This window comes from Strigops habroptila, chromosome 14 (genome assembly GCF_004027225.2).
Source record: "Strigops habroptila isolate Jane chromosome 14, bStrHab1.2.pri, whole genome shotgun sequence".
Classification (NCBI taxonomy): domain Eukaryota; kingdom Metazoa; phylum Chordata; class Aves; order Psittaciformes; family Psittacidae; genus Strigops; species Strigops habroptila.
This window is the reverse complement of record NC_044290.2, coordinates 2,865,932-2,891,354: the sequence shown is the minus strand read 5'-3', so window position 1 is coordinate 2,891,354 and position 25,423 is coordinate 2,865,932. Positions and strand designations below refer to the sequence as shown.

The 25,423-nt window shown below is 54.6% G+C and overlaps 1 protein-coding gene across 7 annotated transcripts in view; it reads left to right on the top strand.

Annotated features, from left to right (window-relative positions):
• The window catches only part of PRPSAP1 (phosphoribosyl pyrophosphate synthetase associated protein 1), a 35,790-nt gene that overhangs the window by 3,102 nt on the left and 7,265 nt on the right, over positions 1–25,423 (top strand). For 2 of the 7 annotated variants that reach the window (XM_030505688.1, XM_030505689.1), the window contains exons 2-8: positions 7,335–7,446; positions 16,183–16,235; positions 18,457–18,523; positions 22,206–22,378; positions 22,755–22,870; positions 23,536–23,591; positions 24,071–24,216. In XM_030505688.1, coding sequence (XP_030361548.1) covers positions 7,335–7,446; positions 16,183–16,235; positions 18,457–18,523; positions 22,206–22,378; positions 22,755–22,870; positions 23,536–23,591; positions 24,071–24,216 — 723 coding nt within the window. Of the gene's footprint in view, positions 1–6,586; positions 6,731–6,810; positions 6,877–7,334; positions 7,447–9,871; positions 9,892–16,182; positions 16,236–18,456; positions 18,524–19,867; positions 19,971–22,205; positions 22,379–22,754; positions 22,871–23,535; positions 23,592–24,070; positions 24,217–25,423 lie in introns of those variants that run through there. The other 5 variants (XM_030505694.1, XM_030505695.1, XM_030505690.1 and 2 more) reach the window with 5 other exon arrangements.

Sequence of the window (25,423 nt, the reverse complement as noted above, 5' to 3'; positions counted from 1 at the left end):
GGGTCCTGCCCCGGTCCCTCGACCCCACGCTGCATGAGCAGCGTTTAGCACCATCTCTCCAGGCGGGACAGGGTGAGAGGAGCAGAGTGGGGAAATCAAGGCACAGTGGAGGACAGCGGGCCACCGGCGGGATCACCTCCGGCAGGGAGGATGGAGGGGGATGATGCCACTGCTGAATTGCCATCAGGTATCCGTGAGGGTCAGAGGGTGCCATGGGCAGCGTGGAGGGAGGTGGGATGCGCTGTGAACCCACCTCGGGCACAGAGCACTGAGGACAGAGCCCAGGGTCCTGCCCGGAGGGTGCTGGCAGGGCTGGGAGCCGCTCTGTGCCAGCAAAGCTCACTGACAGCAGCTTCTGATGGCAACAGGACTGACCTCACCCTCCCGAGGGGCTGCCGGGCTCCAGGGGGTCTGGCCTAGCGCAATAATGGATTCTTTTCGTTGCCAGCCACTTCCCCCTGGATGCAGCTCCGCTCCACATGCTCCAGCTGGCACTGTGCTTGCAGGAGGCCCTCACCTCAGCAGAGCTGAGCCTCTGCACAGGGCAGCGGGTGATAAGCGCTTGAACAAAGCCATGGGAATGGTAAGGAAGGCAGAGAGGTGCCCCAGTCCCTCCCTCCACCTCCCCTGGGCCTTCCTCACCCCTTCCTCACCCCTGCACTTTGTGGCTGTGCTCACGGTTTCATGCACCATGTGCTGCTGGGCTGGAGCAGCCTGAGACCCCATAACCTTGAGCTCACACCTCAGGAGGCATCGCTCCTCACACTCACAGCACTTTAATTAACAGCGAGCCCTCAGCCCTGCTTAATCCTGCTGGAACCGGCCAAAAAACTGCGGGGAGGGCATGGGATGACACAGTCAAGTCTTGCTTTCCCAGAGTGACCTAAACTGAGGTGCCATGATTTGGAGCACTCTGCTTTCCAAAAAGACTTCCTGGGTGCTGTGGGTTCAAAGAGATGTTTGGAGGGGAGATGGCACAAACCCTGCTCCCAGCCTTCTGTTGGTGGATGCTTTCAGCTGGGGCACTGCAGCACCCACAGCCGGTTTGGGGTAAGGTTTAGGCATAGTCCAGCGTTTGTAAACAGCCCCGAGGCCCTGAGCAAGGTGTCATGGGAGGAAATAGCTGGCTGCTGGGTGTGCAGCGTCCTGACCTGCCCCTCTCCCTTCTCGGTGACTAACGCGCTCCTGGTTTCCGCTCAGGAAGGCACGAGGCGCGGTGGGAGGATGTGAGAGCAGAGCTGTCACATCGCTCCTTGCAGGTGCCACGGGGCGATGGGGCTGCTTCGGGCTCTGTCCTCACCACGCTACATCCGTCCATGGCCCCGTGCCACAGGGATCCCCTTACCCTGCCTGAGCTTTAAATAGGAGCGGAATGCCCAGCCGGGCTCTGCCGGCCACGGCTGGGAGCTGGGAAAGGGGCTGACAGCGGCTTCACAGTGAGCTGTTGAAGCCAGCAGTGCCATAGGAATGTTTAGGGCAGGGATGCCCATGGCAGGGATGCCAGCAGCAGGGAATGAGGGGGCTGCAGCCAGGTTTTCCTCAGATGGAGAATGGGACCGGCACGAACTCAACCTCCATGATGGCAGAGGACACCCTGGCAGAGCTTTTCCATCTCAGTGCTGGTCTATGGGGACTCCCCATGAGCCCGTCCCAGTGCTGTGCCACCCTGGGTGGATGCTTTGTACCACAGATACTCCAGTGCCCACCACCAGCCCCATGTGGGTCCCTCTGCTTTGCTTCCACAGCCACGCGTTGATTCAGCTCCATCCCACGTGGACACCCCTTGTTTGCCTCCAGATGCGATGTCTCATACGGAAGTGGGATCACTTCCTTCACCCTCAGCGCTGATAAACAGTCGTCTGGGCCTGTCTTAATTACAGGAGCTTTAACGAGCTCCTTTGACCCGAGCAGCAGCCTGAAGGGTGCTCAGCAGTCTGCAGGTCAGGTTTGTCCTGATCTGCTCCATTCCCAGTGCTGCAGAGGCCATGTACGTGGGAGAGCAGTGCGGGAACGTGGGATGAGGATGCGGCATGGAGCCAGTGGGGAGAGAGGGTGGTGAACCCCCCCACCTCTCGCACTGCAACAGGGGCTCAGTGCAGGTGTCCAGTCCAGCCATGACCATGGAGACCACCCGTGTCTCTTCAAGAGCAAACACCCCTCAAACTCCTGTCCTGGGAGGGCCTGTGGGGTATCCCAGACCTCACCGATGTCATTTGGGGAAGAAGGTTTGTACATCCAGAGCGCTGTGCCCCGGGCTCACTGCGGAGGGTGATGGATGTTCCTGTGGTTGGGGAAACTGAGGCAGAAGCAGGAGACAAGGTTTGCCTTGAGCTGTGCCATCAGGCAAGGGTTCAATTCAACCTCCCCTCAGCTCCCTCCTGCCCCAAGCTGCTTAGAGGAGCTGGTGCCCACAGGCAGCTTGTCCCGGGGGAAGAAAGCAGAGGCTGGGGGCTTCCTGGCCCTGCCTTAGTCCTTCACCACGCTGATGCAGGATGTCCATGCCAGGACAAGCCTTGACCTCAGGCTGCTGCTGCCTACACAGCAGCGACAGGCAGCTCTGGAGGAGGTGTGCAGAGGACACAGCTCTGCAGCAGGATGAACGGCAGCGTTTCCCTTCGAGGCACACAGCAGCTCCCTGCCCGCTCTGCTGCAGCCACCCGGGGACGGGAATGGGACGCACTCATCCTGGATCCGTCTCTTTTAGCATCATTCCCGCTGCCGAAGGTGCACGTCTCAAGGTGGAGCCAGAAATAGCGCGGCTGTGTGCTGCAGCGGGGCTGGCAGGGCTGCAGGGCTTGGCAGGGGGACAGCCACCCACTGCAGCACTGGGAACGTTCCAGGCAGTGCCTGCAGGAGCGGCCGGGGCAGGGATGGAGCCGCTTTGGGGCAGACCCAGGCCAGGGGATGCAGCTTGGCCCCTCACCATTGGGGAGCAGTCACCCATGGAGATGCTGGTGTTGCCCCATGAGACCAGCACGGGGCAGGAGGGGACAGGAAGAACAGAGGTATCTCATGGAGAGCGATTGGGATCACATCCCACCTGGGATGCATGAGCCAGGATGCAGGTTTTGGGTCTGCCATTGATGTGGGGCAGAACTCTGGCAAGTGGCTGCACCCTCAGTCTCTGGCTCCATGAGCCATGGCCGTGGGTATCACCCACAAACCCAGCTTCACACAGGGCTCGACGCAGGAGGTTTCTCAACCTGTGAGGAGCTGGGGGGTTACAGCAGCTCCTAAATCACAGCCAGGCTTTGTGACCTGCTGGGGGCTGCCACCCCCCATTGCCAAGCTCTCAGCACAGCCCAGGACCACAGGGGCTCACTCAGAGAAGCTGAGCTCATTCCTGACGCTTGACTCAAGGATATTTCTGAGGTCAGGCCTTGTGCTTGGGGAAACAGTCCCAGACGTCCCACGAGAAGCTGCTGAGTCTGGAGTGACCACACACACACACTCAGGCTCAGGCAAGAAGTCAGCCCCGTGACTATTCCTGGCATCAGAGGGATCGAAGCCAGTGTGCTGCTGTTTGATCTCCCCCCTCGGCTGGGGGAAGCCAAATTTCAGGCCGTTGTTGCAGGGTTTTCACCACTTCCCTGCAGCGGTTTCCTGCATGATGAGAGCAGAGGAATTTTTGGGAGGTGAGTCAGAGGCTGCAATGAGAACCACTTGGCTGGGGCAGAGTTATGTATGGGGGACACAGCATCCCACTACACCACCCCGGTTCTGGCCTGGGAAAGCAGAGGAGGGATTTGCTGCAGCAGTTCCCCCGCTCCTCTCTCCTTGCTGGGTTCCAGCCACCCCACCCCGGCTCCAGGGTGACAGTAAGGGAGAAGGGGCGAAACCTCGTTCCGCTCTGCAGGGAGCTGCCTGCAAGGGCTGTCCTGTGCCAGCCCCACACATGAACCCACCCCACAGCAGCTCCGAGGCACTGCTGTTCACTGAGAGCAATGCAGGACTTGGCAGAGCTGAGAAACTGCCCTCCCCGGTGGCTGAAATTCACCATATAAAGCCAGGTTTTGGTAAAGAAGCCTCCCAGATGGACCATTTTTTGGCTATGACCCCCCTGCCCACCCCTTCCCTGAGCACTCCTCAAACCCCTCAGCACAGAGCACAGCAGCGAGTGAGGCTGAGCCTGGATAAGCCTTTCCAAAGGAGCTAAACCTGCCTAAAGCCGGCGCTGTTCCCTGACCCACCCTCCTAATCTGCCCTCTGATAATGGAATAATGAAGCACTGTAAGGCCTTCTCTCCTCTGCCGGGCTCCGGGGGAGGGTTCTGCTGCCTCCGAGCATGCCAGGAGCTGGGATATTCATTGATCCCTAAGTAAACAATCGCTTCTTTCTCCTTTGCCTGGCTGTAAAAGCAGGTGGGACTGACAGAGAAACCAGTGGCTCCCTTGTCCGGGAGAAAGGTTGGTTGTTGCAGCGATAACAGCCACAACCTCAGCTCCACAAGGGCTGATCCCAACCCCACAGCTCCACAGCCACCCCGGCGGGACACCCTGTGCCCTGCGAGGCTGCTGCGCCTCTCCCTGCAGGGCTGAAGCTGGTGGCACAGGGGGAAAGCTCAGAAGCACAACGGTGGGGTGGGTTTGGGGCAGGATGTGTGGCTGAGCCCCGCTCGGAGGGCTCAGAGGTGCCACCCGGGGGCTGCCCTGCAGCAGAACACACAAACTTGTTGCATCTCAGCGTCGGCAGCGAGGGGAGGTGATGGTGCGGGTGGGATCCATCCCCGGTGCATGGCTCTGAGCATCCCAGGAGGCAGCAGGATGGTGCTGGAGGACCTGCAGGCCACAGCATCAGCAGTAGGCTGGTGTGTTGAGCTGCCGAGGGAGGAGCAAGCTGGCCCCGGGTGGGAAGGGGTTAAACAGCGCTTCCTTCCTCCCTTCCCCAGCACACCTGATTGCTGGCAAGCCAGGAGGGAAGCGCTTTAGAGGAGGGCAGCAGTAAATCCCTGTCCTAGGGGCCTGGGAGGGAGCTGAGCACCCTGCAGAGGTGCTGGGTCTCCCTCCCTGCCCTTGGGGTCCATCCTTCTTTGCTCCCCCTGCCTGGGTGCTGCTCAGGGTTTGTCCCTGCAGTCCCAGTCCCTTGGGGTGTCCCCGCTCCCCCGGGAGCTGCCATTTCTCCGGTGGGTGCAGGGGGCCCTCAGCAAGCAGCCAGCTTCCTACACCATAGAAATAGCCTGTCCCCACCCAAGTGGTTTTCTTTGTCCACCTCCTTCCTTTTGAAGGACAAAGCCAGCGACGTGTGACAAGTGAAGCTGGGTGCTGTGTCCACTGTTACATGACTGTGCTGTGCAGGGCAGCCATCACTAAACACACATCTGTGTGTGCAGCTGAGGGAGAGCCTGGCTTGGGGTGCCCACGAGGGGGTATCTGGGCCCCCCAACAAATGGATCCTGCAGCTTGGGATGCTTCATCCCAAGGTGGAGGGTTATCTCCAGCCTGAAGGGATCGCATGCCTGGCTGTGCTGCCTTTTCTTGGTGAATCCAGGCAGCTGATGCTGTTAGCTCTTGCCTCGCCTTATGCTGCCATTGGGGAGCAAGCAGGATGTGGGAATCAAGTTAGAGTAGCCCCGGCTGTGAGAAGGCACAGCTGAAGGACCTGTGGGGGACACAAAGGACATGGAGAGGCCGCAGCAGGGACCATACACAGGTTTGGTGGCAGCAAACTCCCACACTTGCCCTACCAGCACGGGCTGCACTGTGTCTGGTCCATGGGCTATGGCTGTGATGGGTTTTCCATGCGGAGCCCTGCAGCCTGATCCCGCTGCGGCAGCCATCCCGCGTGGCTGGTGGAGTGAAAAGGAGCTGTCCTGGCTCACACACCAGGTAACTGTGGGGTGGTTTTGAGGGACAACCTTTAAGGAAGTGTTCAGCGGAGGAGGACTGACAGCAACGCTGCAGCTCCCAGCCGAGCAAGGAATGTTTCTGACAGGCGCTGCGGCTGGAGGCACCGCTGCTGCACACACACGTGCATCGGAGCAGCGGAGTCACTATTGAGTCACGGGGGTGTGCAGCCCCCATGTCCCCCACCACGACTTCCTCCTCCTTCCCTGCTCTTAGCAGGGAAAATACATGTCAAGGGACGACGCCTTTGCACAGTGCCTGGGAAAAACCTCTCCCTCCAGGGTGAACAAAGCAATGCCAGGCAATCCTGGTGGTGAAGTTCACGCTGTTTGCCTTCCCTCTGCCATAAAGCACACTCGCTGGGGCCGGGAGGGTCAGCACAGACCTCTGCCATCCAGGCTGCGGCACAAGTGTTCTGCTTACACAAGCCATTTAGTGGCGGTACCCGAGGGGTGACTCTGCCCTCACACCCAAAGAGCCCGGAGGACCTCGGGGAGCCCGATGGTGCGTGTTCCCTTGGGAGACGGTGCCGAGAGGCAGCTGTGAGGCAGGGGGCTGGCTGGAGGAACCCCTTCTGAACGCTGCGGGGCACCGGGAGGGCTCAGGGCTGGGGCAGGTTGTGGGGCAGGGTCCCGCCCCGCCGGCCATAGAGCGAGGTTAGAGCGCCGCCGCAGCCCGCCCCGCCTGCAGTGGAGCGAGGCTAGAGCGCCGCCGCCGCGCTTCCGCCGGGCCGCCATCTTAGGTGCGGGCAAGTGAAGCCGCCGCGGTGGGGCCGCGCCTTGTCCCTCGGGCAGGAGCGGGGAGCGGCCGCGCCGGGAGCAGCGCCGGGAGCGGGCGGCCCGGCCCGAGCAGGGAGCGGGCTCACCGCTCCCACGCCCTCTCCTCAGGTACCGGCGCTTTCCGGGCAGGAGCTGACACCCCTCTCCCGCAGCGGGGCCGCCGTGCCCTCACCTAAGATGGCGGCGGGGGCGGTCTCTCCCCGCGGGAAGATGGCGGCGCAGGGGAAGGGCGGCGGCGGCACCGCCTGGGCTGGGTGAGGGCAGCGGGAGGGCCCCCCGGCCCCGTAGGGACCCCCCACACCCCTTCCGGCCTTGCTGCCGCTCAGGGCTCCCCCCTTCCGCCTTCCTGCGCCCCCTCAGCACACCCCCTTCCCCAGGGACCCTCTCTCCGCCTCGCTACCCCCCTTCCCCATTTTGGGGGGTCTTCCCTCCCCCGGTGCATGAGGGCGGGTTTGGGTTGGGGTTTGCTCTGCGGGCATCGCTGCCTCCCCTTCCCTCCCCCCCGCTGCTCCATTCTAATAGTAATACTTTCCACCTCCCCTTTTCTACTTTGCCCCAGGAATGGAGCAGCAAGAGCATAGGTAGCGGAAGGGTTCTTCTCCTCCTCCCTCTTCCCCACCCCTTTAAGGGGCGGTGATCGTGGCGGAGAGGAAGAAAAGGATGCCACGGAAGCTCTTGTTGCCTTATAAATCTGTTTTCTCTCACTTTCGAGCTCCGCGGGGCTTGCATGACTCTTTGGCGATGAACGCAGCCAGAAGTGGCTACCGGGTCTTCTCGGCCAACTCGACGGCAGCCTCCACCGAGCTGGCGAAGAGGATCACGGAGTAAGTTCCCTCTCCTTCAAGTTTCTCCCCCCCTCCCCGAGCTACTCAGTGCGGGCTCAAGAGGCTTTTGGCGTCCTCCCGCCTTCCCCAGCCAGCGGCGGCTGCTGCAGACACCTTTGGTGCAGAGGATTAGTGCTGGGAGCCTTCAGCAGCTCTGCCCTTCTCCTCAGCACCAGCTCAGCCCTCCTGGTAACTCAGTTTGACCCAGCGATGAAAACAGACCCTCCAGTGTCTTTGACATCCATTTCAAGGCTGGAAGGGCCAGGTTGCAGCGGAGACTGTTAGTTTTGGGGAGGGAGGAGGTGAAACTGGGCTGAACACACCTCAGAAAGCATTTTAACTGGTTTGGGAGATGCTCAGAACTTTCTCTGCTGCCTTTCGTGGCGACAGGCTGGTGACCTTGTTTGCCCAACAGCTTCAGTGCTTGGGGTGTGTGGAGCGCTGCATGAGCAGACCTCGGTTGCACCGGGCAGAGGGGATTTTGGGGGGTAGGAGAGGTGGGCAGCACATGCTCACAAAGCAGGGTTTAGTTCGGGGGTAGAAATGTGCTCCTTGTGCTTCAGCCCATCAGTTTGGGCAGAGTTTGGGTGCGCTGGGTGAGGGTGTTACAGCTGGCTCCAGAACAGGGCTCTTGGTGCACGGGGGAGCACTGAGTCTCCCCTGGCACTTCTGGTTTGGATTAGTTTGGTTCAAATCCCAGCTGAAGGGGCTTTTCCAAGGCGAGCATCTGTGTTTTGGGGAGCTGTCATCCTAAAGCTGGGCTTGAATTTCCTTTCTGTGTCGTAGCTACAGTTCCTAGGAAGCTGCTCCCAAAATGGAGGGGGCTCAGTGTGTGTTCGCTGCAGCAGGTTGCATCCTTGCTCTCCCCCTGAGGCAACTGCTGGCCTGATCCATCTCCAAGGGGTGCTTAAATTTGGAACATGAAAAGAGGGGTGTGCTGCCACCTTAAATGCAAGAACATTGTGCTGTTTGTCCAGCTAGCTTAATAAACAGATTATCTCCACGAGGCTGACTTGGCTGTTTGGCCGGGATTGCTGGTGTGATGGGATGTGTGTTGGATAACAGCGATGGGCTTCACTATGTGTGAGGCAGGGAGGGAAATCCTCGTGTTTGGGAGCGGAAAGCTGGTTTTGGTTGGTGTGGTTTTGCTCCTTTGGTCAGTTCTCTGTCACTGATGCGACTCTGGAAACAAAATCTCTGTAAAAAGTAAGTTTTGCTGCAGGGATGGGACACGGCTTTACAAGACTTGTCCTGTTTTGTCACCACAGAACATAACAGAAGTCGCCTGAGGGGAAGCTCCATGCTCTCAGGCATGAAAGAGCAAAGGGACAATCTTTATTCTTTGCTCTTCGTCTTAAAAATACCTCACTTTTTAAAAAGCTGTAATGAGAAGGGCAGGGAAGGGGCTTCCCCAGGCCATGGCTGTGCCATGTGCTGATGGAACCCTCCGCAGGGTGCCCAGTGAAGCTCTGAGTGACAGCAGGAGCCAGACAGTGACCTCCTGGCTCTCCTTCGTGAAGGAAACTTCTAAGAGCAGCAATGGGGGCTCTACCAGCAGTGGGGAGTTGGGGTGCTCGGTGCTGGTGTGAGCATTGCTGCACAGCTACTGCTTGAACTGAGGCCTGGGGACACGCAGCTGTAAGCTGGGAGCAATGACTGAGCTACAGTGGGAGGGTGTGAAAGATGGGAATGTGTGCATGAGGTTTTGTTGGAGAGGGAGTGCAAAACCTGGGGTCATCCTTGTCCCAGAGGAGGCCACGAGGATGAGCAGGGGCTGGAGCACCTCCTGTGTGGAGACAGGCTGAGAGAGTTGGGGCTGTTCAGCCTGGAGAAGAGAAGCTGCGTGGAGACCTCAGAGCAGCCTCCAGTGTCTGAAGGGGGCTACAAGGATGCTGGAGAGGGACCTTCATCAGGGACTGGAGCGACAGGACAAGGGGTGATGGGTTCAAACTGGAACAGGGGAAGTTCAGGTTAGATCTAAGGCAGAAGTTGTTCCCTGTGAGGGTGCTGAGGCACTGGCACAGGGTGCCCAGAGAAGCTGTGGCTGCCCCATCCCTGGCAGTGTTCAAGGCCAGGTTGGACACAGGGGCTTGGAGCAACCTGCTCTAGTGGAAGGTGTCCCTGCCCGTGGCAGGGGTTGGAACTGGATGAGCTTTAAGGTCTCTTCCAACACAAACCATTCCATGATTCTATGAATAGTTGGGATTTGCCCACAGTAAAAAGTCTCCCCAAAATAAAGGTGTTCTCAGCATCTTGTGCCGTGGTTTGGCTCTGAGCTCCCGTGGGAGCTCGGGGGCTGTTTCAACACCTCTGTAATGCGTCCCTTGTCTTTTCAGGTTGCAAAAGCTGCGTGGCTGCTGCCTTTGCCACTGTGCCCATCCCAGCCTGTGCCTGGCTGGGGAGGTCACTTGAGCCTTTTAACTGAGTTGGAGCAGGCTCAGAAGGGTGAGTGTGTCCTCTAATATTGTGCGTGCTTTTTAAAGTTTTTTTATGACCTTTAGTGGAAGTAGTAAAAGAACTTTAAAACAACACACAATATTAGGAGTAGGGCCCCTGGAGACACTGGTGTGAGGCTCTGTTGCTCTTTGCTTGTAGGTGTGATGGTGCAAGTGACACTCGAGGAGTCCTGGCTCAGCCTTTTTTGACCCGGGGAGGAGCAGTGGGACATAAACCTGTGAAAGCTGTTCCATCTCCTCACTTCCTTTAATACAGAACTTCCAGAGCTGCTTTTGATTCAGGCTCTGGGTGTGGAGTTCTGGTCTCTGCCATGTCTCAGTGGGCATTCATGCCTGGTTAGGGGGCGGGTGGCTAAATGGATAGTCCAGCTCTGGGCAGAGCTCTTGTTTCTGTAGCCATGTCAGGGAGAGGAGATGGTGCTGGTTTGTGAGAGCCAAATGCCTTCTGAAGCTTCAGAAGGTAAAGGTGCTCCTTAGGCTCAGGACCACTGAAGCAGAAATAAATCCATATGTTTACTCGTATCCTAGGAATTAAGAGGGATGATTTTGAATTCCCACACGGAAAGAAGAGTCCTGCTGCAATTAGGACACTTTGCACATGATCAAAAGCTACTTTTACAGGAGAGAAAGCTCATTTCTGGGGCCAGTGCTGATCCCTAATGGGCCTGTGTGCTGCTGGGGGAGGGAGGCCTAGCAAAAGCCTTTTTAGGCCTCCAGAGTCCAACAGATGCATTTAGATCCCCTCTGACTGCAGTGCCTGGCTTGGAGGGTGCAAACACTGCATCCCCCTCCCTGCTGGTGTGTTTGGCTTGGAGGGGTTTGCTGCTAGAAGCTTGCTAATGCTTCCCTGGTGCTCCTGCGTAGGGATACTGTGGTAAACCCGCTGCAGGCTGTGGATGTGGGGGCTCTAGACACTCATTTGGTTGGCAGCAATGGGCAATGCTGGTGATCTGAAGGTAAAAGCAAGGCTGTGAGCCTAAACAGTGTGGAGGGATGAGGGAAAGATGGAGCCTCGTGTTCTCCTCTCTGGCTGGAGGGAGTTGGGTACCCAATGCTATGACAGGGTGGTGCTTTCTGTGGATGAGCAGGAGGTGAGCCCTGCTCTTGGAAGGGACAGGGTGTCAGGAGGACCCCTCAGCTGAAGGGACAGGGTGTCAGGAGGACCCCTCAGCTGAAGCAGTTCTCATGGGGAGCAATGTCAGCCTTCCTCATTAGGCCATTAGGATGATGCAGGGGAATCACCTCATCCTTCATCCTCCAGATCACTTTGTGATGCTGCTCTGCCCCATCTCCAAACGCTGTTCCTGCCTTCAGGAAAGAGCTCTTGTGTGGTGCTGAGGGAGGAGAAGAGGTGGCACCAACTCTTGTCCATCTCAGAAGATGCAGAAGGTGGCAGGAAGCTAACAAGATATTACAGGGCGAAACTGCATTGAAGGGTTTTGGAAAGGTGACAAAGATAACCAGCTAAAAAGTAATACAGTGGAGGGGGCTGCAGGAGGGGCCAGTGCTGGAGAAGGGTGTGCATGGAGCAGCTGGGCTTTGGGATGTTCTCTGCAGCTTGGGATGTAAGTGCAGAGCAGACTGGCTTTGTGCTGGCCAGAGCCGGGTTTAGGGGCAGTTCCTTCCCAAGGAGCATTCTGGTAGGAGGAGAGGACAATCTGGGGGGTGTTTGCCCATCGTTCAGCCTCATGGCTTGTGGCATGGCTGGAACAGGAGATGCAGGTGCTGCATGGCTCAGGCACAAGTGGCAGATGAGCAGCAGGGATTATTCTTCAGGTATCCAGTCGTGATGGGTGGATGGAGGGAGGTGAAGGGGAACTGGGGTGCTTCTGAGGCTCTCCGAACAAAGTGCCTTGTATCCAGGAAGCTGCAGTTTCCTTTCCCTTTTCCTGTCTTGTTTTTTGTAGTGGGAGATTAGGAAATACACCCCAGAGCTGCATTGTGCTTGCTGCATGGGATGCCTGGCCTTTAAATAAAGATCTGCTTGAGTTTGGAAAGCATCTCAAAGCCAGGCTGTGGCCATGGTTAAGCACGGAGCAGATCCTGTGCTCTCAGCTCCAGCTCCTTCCGGATCTGCAGCAGTTGGTGGAGGCTGGAGGTGTGGGGAGAGTCGGGTGTTTGCAGAGCTGGGACCAGTGACAGTGTTTGTAATGAGGAGGATATTGCTAAAATAAAGAAAGGGCTTTGTTTGTGTGCAGATTTCTCTTCAAACGTGGTGTTTGCACTGTGAGCTGGAAGCTTCCGTGGGAGATGACTTTCCAAATGTCTTTTGGTGCTTGTCAGAGAGGGGGAGAAGGAAACACAACCTGAGCGCCCTTCCCAGCAGTAGACACGTGCTCTGGTGGTGTGGAATCCTGCAAGTGCGCTTGCCCCTTGCATGGGGCTTCAGCTGAGCATCAGGTATCTCTTAACTGCCTGCCCCTGGGTCTGGAGCCTGATACAGTTGGGTTTGACAGGCTTCAGAGGAGCATTTTAAAGGACAGTGTAATGCAACCTCATAGTTTCCTATGTCACTTCCTCGCTGAGGTGTAGGTGATGGCTGAGCTGTGCACTGTGAGGCCGTGAGTTTGAGCCAGATTTTCTAAACACTCTTGTAGCCGCAGCTTAATATCCTCTTGGCGTGTGGTGGGACTGCAGAGGGTTAGAGCATCTTCCCTGGGCAGCTTTACAGAGAGAGCTTCCAGCTCAATCGGTTGGTCCGAGTAGGTTTTTAAAGCTGGGATGGGAACTGTTCCCTTAGATGCCATCAGGTCCTAGAGGAGTCACTCGGTGATGGAGCTGGGGTGAGGAGCAGTGGGTGGTCACACAGGGAAAGCCTGCACGGAGCTGGCATTGCGGGCTTGGAGAGCTGGGAGCAGCCTGGAGTAGTAACACTTGGATGTCAGCCCTCCCTGCTGGGGCCGTGTGTGCACAGCGCTGCTTTTAAAACCAAACCCAACACCAGCCTGAGTTTCTGTCTGCCTTGGGTGGAGAAGGGAGCTTCCAGAAGTAAATATGTGCTCCGATGTCTACACGGGGCTGGTTAACAAATGAGATTTCAGCCTCAACCACTTCAGTGTTGGCAAAAGCCTCCAACTCCCTGTGGCCAAATACTGCAGCACACAACAGGGCTTTGGTCAATGGAGCTCGTTCTGCTTGAAGATGTGATTTATCTGCAGGACCTGAAGCGTTCTCTTTGCCAGAAGGGGCTGTATCTCTGCAGGGCTGCGTGCTCCGTGTTACTCCTGGAGCCTGCTCCTTCCTGGTGCGAATCTTCCTGCACACAAGTGACAGCCCCTGTGCTGCTGGGCCTGAAGCTGGGTGCAGGCAGAGTCCTTGCTGTCGGTGTCATCCCTCTGTCACTTAAAGCAAGGACTGGTTGGGAGCTTCTGCACAGGGAGGGTTTTGGGGCAAAAGAGTTGGGGCTGGAGGGGGGCAGAGGGCGAGGTGATGGGAGGGAAGGCTTGCTCCCAGGCTGTGTGGTGGCTATGGCCATGCCCTGACTTCTGGCCAAGTCTCCCTATTGACACAAGTCCTCTGGAATTTGGTGCTTTACAACAGGAGCTTCATTTGTATCCTTGGAAATAACTGCAGGTTTGATCAGGCTCATTCACTGGCTGAAGCCTCAGCTCACACAAAGCCTTCAGAAAGGGGCTCGGAGGAAGGTGAACTGGTGGAGCTGCACGTTGGGTTGATTTGGCACCTTTCTGGGCAGTTTCTGCTGTATCCTTCCCATTGCTGCTCCTCTTGTTGCCGTCAGCAGCTGGAGCAGAGGTTTATTGAGGGAGAGATTTACTGTCCCACCAGAGCAATCCACTGCTGCTCATTCCTTTAAGTGTGCAGCCAGGTTTGACAAGCGGAGCTGTTTGTGTCCCTCTTTCCATTGGGAAGCAAACTTCCCTTCCTGATCTCTTGTTTCAGCAGCACAGAGGCTGCGTTGCTGCTGTGCAGCCTGAACAGGGGAGCACTGGCCCCTGGTTTCTGCTTGCCAGCTGCATCATAGAAACAGTTAGGTTGGAAAAGACCTTTAAGATTGAGTCCAGCACCACCAAGCCCACCACTAACCCATGTCCCTCAGGGACACATCTACCTGTCTTTTTAAATCCCTCCATGGATGGTGACTCCAGCCCTGCCCTGGGCAGCCTGTTCCAGTGCTGGCCAACCCTTTTGGTGAAGCCATGTTTCCTAATATCCAGCCTAACCCTCCCCTGGTGCAACTTGAGGCTGTTTGGAGCATCCCAGACCTCTGCCGTGCGTGTTTGCCATCACTCAGCATGGAAAACACTGCTGTCCAAGGGCTGTTTTGCTGTGATGTGTGTGGCTGCACTGGTTTGAAGCTTTCCTTCCTGCTGCAGGCAGGCGCAGGCTGCACTAAAGGCACTTGCCCGTGTTGGTGGTGGATTCTTTCTGCCAGCAGTGGGGTGGGAACGTGCTGCCTGCAGTGAGCTCGGGGCGCACGTGCCTCCAAAGCGAGCTCGTGAGACGTGCTGTGTGGCTCTGGAGGGACCAGGGTGAGTCACTGAACGTTTCCCCACACACACTGTTTGTTTTGTGTGTGTGAGTCTTGAGCTGGTTTCGACTTGGCAGCGATAAGGCCAAAGCTTCATGGTTGCAGATGCCGGCCTGTCATGGGAAAGACAGCAGGATCCCATCTGCAAATCACCTTCACTGTGTTTCCTTCCCTGGGTTTGCTTTTCCCTGCCCAGCCACCAGCTCTGTGTGAAGACACTGAAGGTACTGAGGATGCCCTTATTGCAGCTGCAGGTTTGAACCAAGTGGGGCTGGTGGGAGAAGCCCCGTCGATAGAGATTTGGGGGACTTGTCTGCTCTGGGCTGCGTGGCCCCCAGGTGATGCTGCCGCTGGTACCCAGGTCAGTGTGCTTCCAACCTCACATGGACAATTCACCACACAGGAGTTCACTCACCAGCCCCAGCCATTGCCAAATGTGCTGCCACACACAGGATCAGGAGTGTGTGTGTGCCAAACACGTGCTTAGAGGCCAGCTAAGCAAATACATCCTGTGGCATTGAAGCAGCTGTTATGGCAGCTGTCCTAGCTGAGGCCTCTAGCATGTGGGCTCAAAGCCGGGGTGGCCAGAGTGCTGGTGCTGGGCTGTCCCACTCGTTGGCTTCTGAAGAACCAAGTCTGTGTGACAGCTGAATGCAAGGCTGAGTCTGGGGCTGAGGAGATGGAGGGACACCAACTGCTGAAGGTGGTGGAGTGGGGGAAAGCCAGTGACAGATGTGGGCCCTTTGTTTAGGGGTAGTCCTGATTGACTTGTGTCCAGGTGAATGCAGACAGGAAACTACCATGGTAGTGTTCATAGAATCACAGTCTGGTTTGGATCAGAAAGGTCCTTAAAGCTCATCCAGCTCCAACCCCTGCCACGGGCAGGGACACCTTCCACTAGAGCAGGTTGCTCCAAGCCCCTGTGTCCAACCTGGCCTTGAACACTGCCAGGGATGGGGCAGCCACAGCTTCTCTGGGCACCCTGTGCCAGCGCCTCAGCACCCTCACAGGGAAGAGCTTCTGCCTTAGATCCAACCTGAACTTCCCCTGTTTCAGTTTGAACCCATCACCCCTTGTCCTGTCACTCCAGTCCCTGATGAAGGTCCCTCCCCAGCATCCTTGTAGCCCCCTTCAGGCACTGGAGGCTGCTCTGAGGTCTCCATGCAGCTTCTCTTCTCCAGGCATGTTGAACAAAGGCATTTTGCAGACATAAACTGTTTGCTAATCCATGGCATGGCCACCAAGCAGAGCCTGGAAGAGAGGGCAAGGGGGGTGTGTGGGACTGTAATCTGTTGTGATGAGTGATGTAGGTTGAACATTTGAGAAGAGGAAGGAGTAATTTGAAAGAAAATCAGCAACCTTTTGGTTGTTTTGGCATTAAAATCTCTTCAATCAGCTGAGTTATTTCAGAAGGAAGGTTTGGGGGGGAAAAATACAAGATGTGGGAGTCAAGAAGTGACTCAGTTGCTATTCATCAAGTCTGAGTAAATCATTAATGTTTAGTTTCACAAGAGACCCACCTAAGGTGGCATTGCAGAGGCCTGCAAGGTGTCCTCTGCCATCAGGAGGCACTCGCAGAGGGCTGGCTCAGTGAGCACCCATCAGCCTGCCCCAGGGGTGTCAGAGGGAAGGAGACCCTGGGCCAAGGGGAGGACCAGTAGTTGTGCAGGCTGAGGCAATGCTGTGCTTTGTTGGAGTGTCCTGGTTGGGGCAGGCTCTGCTCTGGATCATGAACTGGGTTATGATGAATGTTGGGTTCTTGAATTTTTCATTTCCTCTTTTTCTCCGCAGACGTCTTGGCGCTGAGCTGGGCAAGTCTGTGGTGTACCAGGAAACCAATGGAGGTGAGAGAAATGGTCAATACTTGCAACTGGTTTGAGGGAACCTTAGGAATACTGCCTAATTCCATCTGCTAAAGCTGGCTGATGAGGGCAGGGATTCAGCTGTGATGTTACTGCTGCTCCTGGCACTGCTCAACCTCGTGTCTGACCCTGGACAAAGCAGGTTAAATGTGTTCCTTGTTTTCTCCTCTTGCTCATTTGGCTGCCCATCTCCTCTGAAGGAGAGTCCTACCTCAGGTGTAGCTGCCACAAGATCTTACACACTTGTGCTTAGCAAAACATCTCCCAGGTTTAAAAGTAATGGTTTGCTGTGTGTCTGCCTCGCTAGCTTCGGAAGGGTGCCCTTCCTCAGCCCTCCCCTGGCACAGGCAGTTTGCAGCTGCCCCAGCAAGGGCCTGTCCTCTTGCTTTAAAGAGCACAAATTCAGGGCTGTGCTGGGGAACGTGCCTCTTGGCATCACCAAATCACAGAACCAGCTGGGTTGGGAAAGAGCTTTAAGCTCATCCAGTCCAACTGCTCCCCAGCACTGCCAAGGCCACCACTAACCCATGGCACTGAGGCCTCGGCTACATGGTTCCCTGGGAGCAGAGACCAACCCCACCTCACTACAGCCTCCTGTCAGGCAGTTGCAGAGAGCGATAAGGTCCCCTCTGAGCCTTCTCTTCTCCAGACTAAACCCCCCCAGGTCCCTTGGCCTTGGAGCTTGCTTTCATCTTGCTGTATGTAGCAAGTGTCTGTTTTCAAATGCTGGGCTAAAACACTGGGATATTGGCTCGCAGAGCTCCGTGGCTGAGAGTAATTTACTGTTTCAAGACCTCAGATACCTTATTTGCAGGAGACTACAACCAGAGGGCTGATAGAGAGGAGAAGAAGGGATGGAAACAGTGCTGGCTCTATGTGGGGGTTTGTGGAGCAAGTCCAGAGGAGGCCACGAGGATGATCAGGGGCTGGAGCACCTCCTGTGTGGAGACAGGCTGAGAACATTGGGGCTGTTCAGCCTGGAGAAGAGAAGCTGCGTGGAGACCTCAGAGCAGCTTCCAGTGTCTGAAGGGGGCTACAAGGATGCTGGAGAGGGACTCTTCATCAGGGACTGGAGTGACAGGACAAGGGGTGATGGGTTCAAAGTGAAACAGGGGAAGTTCAGGTTAGATCTAAGGCAGAAGCTCTTCCCTGTGAGGGTGCTGAGGCGCTGGCACAGGGTGCCCAGAGAAGCTGTGGCTGCCCCATCCCTGGCAGTGTTCAAGGCCAGGTTGGACACAGGGGCTTGGAGCAACCTGCTCTAGTGGAAGGTGTCCCTGCCCGTGGCAGGGGTTGGAACTGGATGATCCTAAGGTCCTTTCCAACCCAAACCAGTCTGGGATTCTGTGGTAGTGCTGCTGCTCCTATAGCCAGAATGGGCCACGTGGTGCATAAGCTGCCATGGTCCTGGTGGGGTTGGCCTCACCCGTTAGGGTTAGTTTTAAATGAGGTCACTTGCTGCAGGGTCTGAAGTCATTCTTCATCCCTGCACAGCAACTCAGCCTGCTTTCAGCAGGGTCCCGTAAGGTTACTGCAGCTATAGCTGGGTAGATATTTCTCTCCTTTCACTTATTCCCACCCTCTAGTTCACAACTGTGTGGGCAAATGAGTGGCTAAGACAGGCACCTCGGGGGAACTGGCTTTGTAGAGCTGCTTCAGAGCTCAGCTTTTGCATGTCAGGCTGGGACTATGGGAATTGTGCTCAGCAGAGACCCAGCACATGTCAGTGTTGAAATGTCTTGACCTTGATAGTGAAACTGGGGAGCTCTTCCAGCTCTCTGCTCCTGGTGGTGCCTTGGGCTGACCCCTTGTGAGCCACAAAAGGAGTTGCCTCCTTGGTGAGTACTGAAGGTTGTTGTGTTGGGTGGTTCTTTGTGCACTAATGAATGTGGTATTGACAGCTCCCAGCACTCCGTGTGGAGAAGTGAAAAGGCTCTTTCTCGCTCAGAGTTAGGTAATTGTCTTCTGCATGGAGGAGAACAGCTATTCAGCCTGGGTTTGCATTGTAAATACAACTAACTCACCCCAGCCTTTGGAAAATCCACTTGGCTCATCTGTGTGTGTAGAGGGTGTGTGAGCATGAAAGGCAAAGGAGCAAGTCCTTATCTGCCCTGCCCAGTGGGCATATGCTGCTGAGAAATGGTGTGTTATCATTGGAAATGTGATGTCTGGAAACAAAACTGACTGTGTTTTCAATCCTCTTCAGAAACCAGAGTTGAAATAAAGGAATCTGTGCGGGGACAGGACATCTTCATCATACAGACAATCCCCAGGTAAGGGGCCTGGGGTCAGTTTTACAGCTGGGGTGTGCTTTGAACTTCTGGTTCAGCAGGTTGTTCCATAGGTTTGTGAGCCATTAGCAGCACGATAACCAGTCTCTTCCCAGGGCTTTGACTTACACTTGAGACACCACATAGTGTTAAGTTGTTAAAATTCCCAGAGGATCTCTTGTGCCACAGCAAACTGAGACGCTTCCCATCACCTAGCTGAAGTGTGTTACTCGAAGCCAGTCATGCTTATTCTTGCTGAAGTGAAACACCTCTGCTGTGTGTGTCCTTGCAGCTCAGTTGCTTGGCAATTCCTGCCTGGCATTTCCATTTCGGGCTGTGTATTCTCCTCTGCCTTCCCATTACCAAGCAGCAGAGACAGCAGCACGCAGCAGCTCTTGCATTCAGTACAGGCTGCATTACTCTTTCTCTTTCACTGTAGTGATGTGAAACTGAGCTCAGTTTCTCTTACAGCTCTTCCTGATGTTGGCCCCTTTGGGGCTTTTATTTTGGGCTGTTCTAGCCTTGAAGTAAGAGGAAAAAGAAGTGCTGCAAGTAAGCAGGGGGCTAGAAACCCAGCTGCCACCCCCAGGAACCTTGCTGCTCGCTGGCTGAAGGAGAGTGCAGTGAGATAGCACTAGTGTGGTGGGAAGGAGCCTCTTTGCAATGCTTGGCCTGTTGTTAAAGAGATCAGTAGGACTAGAAGATCTGCTTTCTCACTCCTGGAATTCCTCTTGCAGGCTGAGGCATTTTCCTAGAGCTCATCTGTCTCCAGAGAGATGCTCCAAGTGTTTCCTCCCTAAGGGAGCAACTAAACCTCCAAACTCAACTCCACTGATGGAGGATTATGTTTCAGGTGAATAGTGCCCTTCTGTTGTTCCTCAGGAGAGAGCTCTCAGAAGTAACTTGTAACTGGGAGCTCTAAAGGTGAAACAAATAAGGTGTTCAGAGACAGATAACTCATAGCATTAGCGACAGCAATAGTTTTGGGAGGGAGAACCTCCTCTGCTTTTAACTTGTTGATCCCCTTGTTTGTCCATAAACTAAATTCAGTGTTGTGGGTGAAGAAATGGGTCCTATTTAGCCAAAATGTTCAAGGCCTTTCAGGTGAGGAGCTACCATTATGCAGCTAGTTCTTGCTGGAGCTGTACCTGGCTGCACTGCTTGAAAGGACAGGTTCAAGGGCACCTCAGATCTGGAGTGGGCTTCATGAGAGTAAAACCAACAACTGTGTTGAATAATGTAAGAAGAGGATTTCCACACTCGGTAGAGGTTTGAAAAGTAAACAGCATAATAGGACCTAGTAGGAAGGGAGTAGAGAGGGGAAACAACCTTGTTATGCTGCAGTGTGAATTCACAGCCTGCGTGAAGAGAGAACAGAAAGACCTGAATGTTTGATGCAGGCTGTCTGTCCAGAAAGCACAGAGCAGAACTGAGGAAGCTACAAAGACAGGTATTGTCCGAGAGTGGTGAAGTGTGGGCTAGCATTTGGATGAGGGAGAAGCAAATAGCTCACGTTTGTACTGTAGGAAAATGAGAGTTGGTGATTTAGTGATACACTAAAAGAGAAATTAGTATTTTAGTGCTGGGTGTTGGTGCTGGTTGTCGCAGCTTCACATAAGCCATTTGCTCAGCCCCGAGAACAGGGATCTCTGGGAATGGCTTGGGCAGGGAGGAAGAGCAGGGAGGAGGCTCCAGGCTGCTGGAGAGGGGGGCGGGGGGTAGCAGAGCTGGCACTAAATGTCCTGGTAACCAGCTGACAGCAGTGACAGGACAAGGGCTGATGGGTTCAAACTGAAGCAGGGGAAGTTCAGGTTGGATCTAAGGCAGAAGCTCTTCCCTGTGAGGGTGCTGAGGCGCTGGCACAGGGTGCCCAGAGAAGCTGTGGCTGCCCCATCCCTGGCAGTGTTCAAGGCCAGGTTGGACACAGGGGCTTGGAGCAACCTGCTCTAGTGGAAGGTGTCCCTGCCTGTGGCAGTGGGTTGGAACTGGATGAGCTTTAAGGTCCTTTCCAACACAAACCAGTCTGGGATTCTATGATACGGCCACCAGTGCCCCACAGCAGCACCAGGACTACAGGTGCCTTTTGAAATCAGTGGTAACTCTTTTCTCCCAGGAGCAGTCTTGTTCTCTATCTGCTTTCCATGTGAATATATATCTTTTTTCAAGAGTAGCTTGAAAAATAGTGATGGAAAAGATTGAATTCCAGGATGAACTTTAAACAGGCTTAAACTTGTCCATTTTGTTTTTACATAACACTGATAGTAGCATCTTTTTCTCCTCTCACGGCCTCACTGGCACAGCTAAAACACCAAAGGGAAGAAACAGCCCTTTGTTTGCTCGTAGTCCTGTGTGGCAGGGGTATGTTTTATGTAATTCTTGGCTGGGTGCTTCAGAGCTAACAAAGCTTTCTTGTGTGTCAAGGACACTGTGGTGGGGCCGGAGGGAGGGAGAACAGAGACCCAAAGTGCTCCCAAACAAGCACAAGTGGAGGTTCATTCCCAAAGCAAGGGGGGAGCAATGGGGCAATGGGAATGGTTAGAGCTTGGTCATGGGTCACACATATTGAGGCTTGGAAAATGGGATCTCTAAGCTCTTGGGGAAGGTGTCCCCTTGGTCAGGAGGAAAAGAGGACCTCAAGCAGTGTGTGCAGAGCTCTGGGCTGCTCCATGCTGTGTGTGGAACCATGGCCCTGTCAGCCCTGCTCTGCCACCCGGGCTCCTTGGCTGAGCCACCACCAGCACTGCCCTCCTGGGGCCCAGGCTGGGGGGTGGTGTGGGCTGTGCTGAGACCCCCAGGCAGGGCGGGCAGGACTGCAGGAGCATTGCTGTCCCTCTGTCTTCTCTGAAGTGTCTGTTCTTCGCTTCCCAAATGGGCTTGAGTCACTCTGGGGGATGCACAAAGTGTCTCTTGGTGCTGGTTTTAAGGAACGAAAAGGGTTTGGCTTTCTTCCCCCGTCCCAAAATGAATTAAAATGCAGCTTAATGCACTGGTGCTGGGCCACAGCAGCCACAGAATCACAGAATCAACTAGGTTGGAAAAGACCTTTAAGATCATCAAGTCCAACCATCATGGAGAAGCTGACTGAAAGGGGGGTTTTGGGTGTGTGTATTGCTTGAACAGTTGTTCAGCATTTGCTGTGCTGCCATTCCTTCCATCTCTAGATGACAGCATGGAGATGCTGACCTTCACCCAGGTGATGCACCTGGACTTTGTACTGCTCCAAAATGCAGGGTTTCTTAAGGCACGAAAATTAACCTGCCATACATTAAAAATACCCTGGTAAATCCAGTGAGGATGAAGTCATGTTGGCTGCATGTGAGCTGCTGCTTTAAAAGACTATTTTATTTCAAAGTACGCTCTATGAAGTGGCATTTATTCCAACATAAATGAAGAAAAAAGCCTTTTTTGGTGTGCTGGTGGAGGGAAATCATCATATACCTCATGTGAGAACACAGGATCAAATTCTGCTCACAGCTCTTGAGTGCTGACGTCATGTCCTGTCAGGTACCAGCCAATTGTAATGTGCTGTGGCACGATGGCAGGAGCTCCATGAGCACAAGCTGGCTCTCACATACGTTAACATAAGCTGTAGCATTATCTGCTGGGAGGTTTGGTGAGAGGTGTGTCGAAGGAAAAGGAGTTGCATTGGATAAACGCTAACATCTGGAATGGGTTTCAACTCTAGAGATGTGAACACTGCTGTCATGGAGCTGCTGATCATGGCGTATGCACTGAAGACTTCCTGTGCCAGGAACATCATTGGGGTCATCCCTTACTTCCCCTACAGCAAACAGAGCAAGATGAGGAAGCGGGGCTCCATAGTCTGCAAGCTGCTGGCTTCCATGCTGGCCAAGGCAGGTGGGTGTCCCGGGGAGCAGCAGCATGGCAGGAGGCTGGCTGTCCTTCTCTTCTCCCACCCGGTGCTGGGACATGCTGCTGAGCTCTCCAGCTGCTTTGGGGTGTTCATTTTCTTCAGCTTAATGTTATGTCTTTGTAACTCACACCTGGGAAGCAGCCCTGGAAGTGACGTGTTGAAATACAGCATCAGCCCAGTGCTGTGCCTTACCACAGGCCTGGTTCTCCTTCTGTCTTTGGAACTCTTCACATGAACCTGTTGATGCTTATTTCAGCACCTGGCAGGGGTGTAATAGCTGGAATAGTCTGGAAGTGGAGCTATTGAGGATCTCCAGCTGTGTGGGACTCATCTCCTTTCTTTTTTTCCCCTTTTCCTTAGGTTTAACACACATTATCACAATGGACCTTCACCAAAAGGAAATTCAAGGCTTCTTCAGCTTCCCAGTAGACAACCTGAGAGCATCCCCTTTCTTGCTTCAGTATATACAGGAAGAAGTGAGGTTACTCTAGTTGTATATATATCAACCTGTCTTAATGTGACAGCAGCATTGGGCCTCTGCTTATGCAATTTGTTGTCAGGCTGGGTCAGTTGTTCTGTTACCGAATTCTTTCTTAGGGGGTACCTACTGCTTGTTTCTTAGGCAAGTGAGAAAATGTTCTATGGTACGATTGTACCTGGATAGAAACCAAACTCTTGCCCATAAGACGAGCTTGTTCTCTGTAGAGTCAGTGCCATTGAGAGCTCCTCTGCATCCTCCTGCCTCTAATCACCTTTTAAATCCTGTCCTGCTGCTCCCCTCGCCCTTTGTTCTGGGGTGGAGTTATTGATAGACTTTGTCTGAGGCTGAGGAGAGGAATGCTGAGTGCAGCAGGGCTGGGGCAGGCCATGAGGTCGTATTTTCCATGTGCACAGGATGATGATTTATGCCCACACGGTGGGATTAAGGCTTCTCCATATGGGGGACCTTCTGCAGACAGAATTGGCTGCAAGAGTTGGAACTGGATGATCTTAAGGTCCTTTCCAACCCAAACCATTCTGTGGTTCTGGGCACAGAATGAAGATTTGGGTCTGGGGAAGGAGAAGGGGGTGTGATTTTTCATCCATGTATCAAATCTGTACCAATAAGATCTTTACTTAAATAACTTTTTATCACATCCAGATCCCAGACTACAGAAATGCAGTTATTGTAGCCAAATCTCCTGATGCAGCTAAAAGGTAAATGGATGTTTTACGAACTGGTTAAAAGTAACTCGGAAAAGATCTGGGCTGATGGAAATACACCAGGAAAAATAGGGGAGGGTCACAAATGGGTCAGCAGCCTGGTGTGTAAGTCCCTCGTGCCTGGAAATGGGATGAACATCTGCAGTGGTGCAGATGGGCAGCTGAATTGTGCAGTCCCAGCCCTGTGGGGGTAAACTCTGGAAGTCTGGGTGGCTCACGTGGGGTTAGGATCAGACCTGCTGCAGGAGTTTCAGCAGTGCCTGACCATCTCAGAGAGCTTTTATCAGCTGGAGGGACGCCACGAGACCCCCGTGCTGGAGCCGAGGGGGCTTTGGGATGTTAAGTTTGCTTCTGATGAAGTTTCTTGCTGGGAATCAGCCACAGAGGTGCAGCCTTTGCTTGCCCCGTTGGGTGTGGGAGAGGTGTGTTCCATCAGCCCAACCTCTTCCTGACGTGCTGTGGTTGTCCTGCAGGGCTCAGTCCTACGCTGAGAGGCTGCGGCTGGGGCTGGCAGTGATCCACGGGGAGGCTCAGTGCACAGAGCAGGACATGGACGATGGACGTCACTCCCCTCCCATGGTCAAAAACGCAACTGTGCATCCTGGCCTGGAGCTGCCGTGTAAGATGGAGCTTCTCTGCTTTCCTTTGGGCAAAAACAAATGGAAAGTTTGGTGGGAAATTGCTGTTAGTTCAGGCATGTAGCTATAACCAACCTAATGGCAGTTGGACCAGTGAGAAGGTTGATACCAGCAAGTTGTAGGAGAAGGTAGAGGGGAAGATTTGTATTGAACTCTTTCTGACCATGCAAAGCATCAGTCTTGTTCTCCTTGGCTGTGCCCACTCAACAGTGCCAGCCTGACCAACCTCTGCTCAAGGTGATGCTTTTACAGTGCTCAGCACCAAAACTCATTGAGCTCATCAAACAGAAAAGAAATGCACAAATGTTACTAATGTGGGGACAGGCCCCTGTCCCCAGCGTGCAGGGGAGGGCTGGCCTTTGTCTTCCTCTCCTGCCACTGCTGAAAAGCTTCATCTTGGCAGCCAAGTGGTTGTGTTCCAGTGTGTTTTGACAAGGTTGTGGGGTTTGTGTGCCTCCAGGAGCGTTGCTGAGCTGCTTCCTCAGCTCTTGCCATCAACTGGTAAGCTGCTGATTTGGGAGCACAGTGCAAAGTCAAAAGGACTTTGCAACCTATGTTCTGGGACATGCCATCCCCTTTGGATTGCTTGTGTTCCTGCAACAGCAGCAGTCAGGACAACCAAAATCCAGCTCCCTCCTGGGAGGGCTTTTAGCTTTCTAGGTAGGACAGGAACTGAGTGCAGTGAATGTGGCTGAGAAGCAATGGTGGGAAGAGCTGTGTGCTGCTGTGTGTGGTGAGGAGCTACCCCTCATGCAGCCAAGCTTCATACACCAGCAGTGGCTATGGCTGCTGCTAAGTGTCTCCTCTTGAAGTTCAGGGAGAGCATCCAGCCAGTTTGTGGGCAGGTTGTGAAGGGCAGGCGAGTAAGGCTGCAGGCACTTTACCTCACCCCATCATCACTCACTGTAATACAGTCAGTTAAACAATGCTTGTGTTGCTGGAGAAACCCCTTCTGGGCCTTGGGCACCAGGTGAGGTTTGGCAGTGGAGCTTTGGGCTTCATCCTGCTTGTCCCCCTTCTGAAGGGCATTTTTTCACGCTTTTCCAACAAAACAGGAATGTATGTGGCTACTCTTGGCCTTTTCCTTCCCTGCCTGCTCTGAAGAGGATGCTGTCCTCCCGAATACTGCTAGCTGACATTTGCTGCCAGGGCGTTGATGTGACTGTGTTCTTACTTCCACTCTTATTT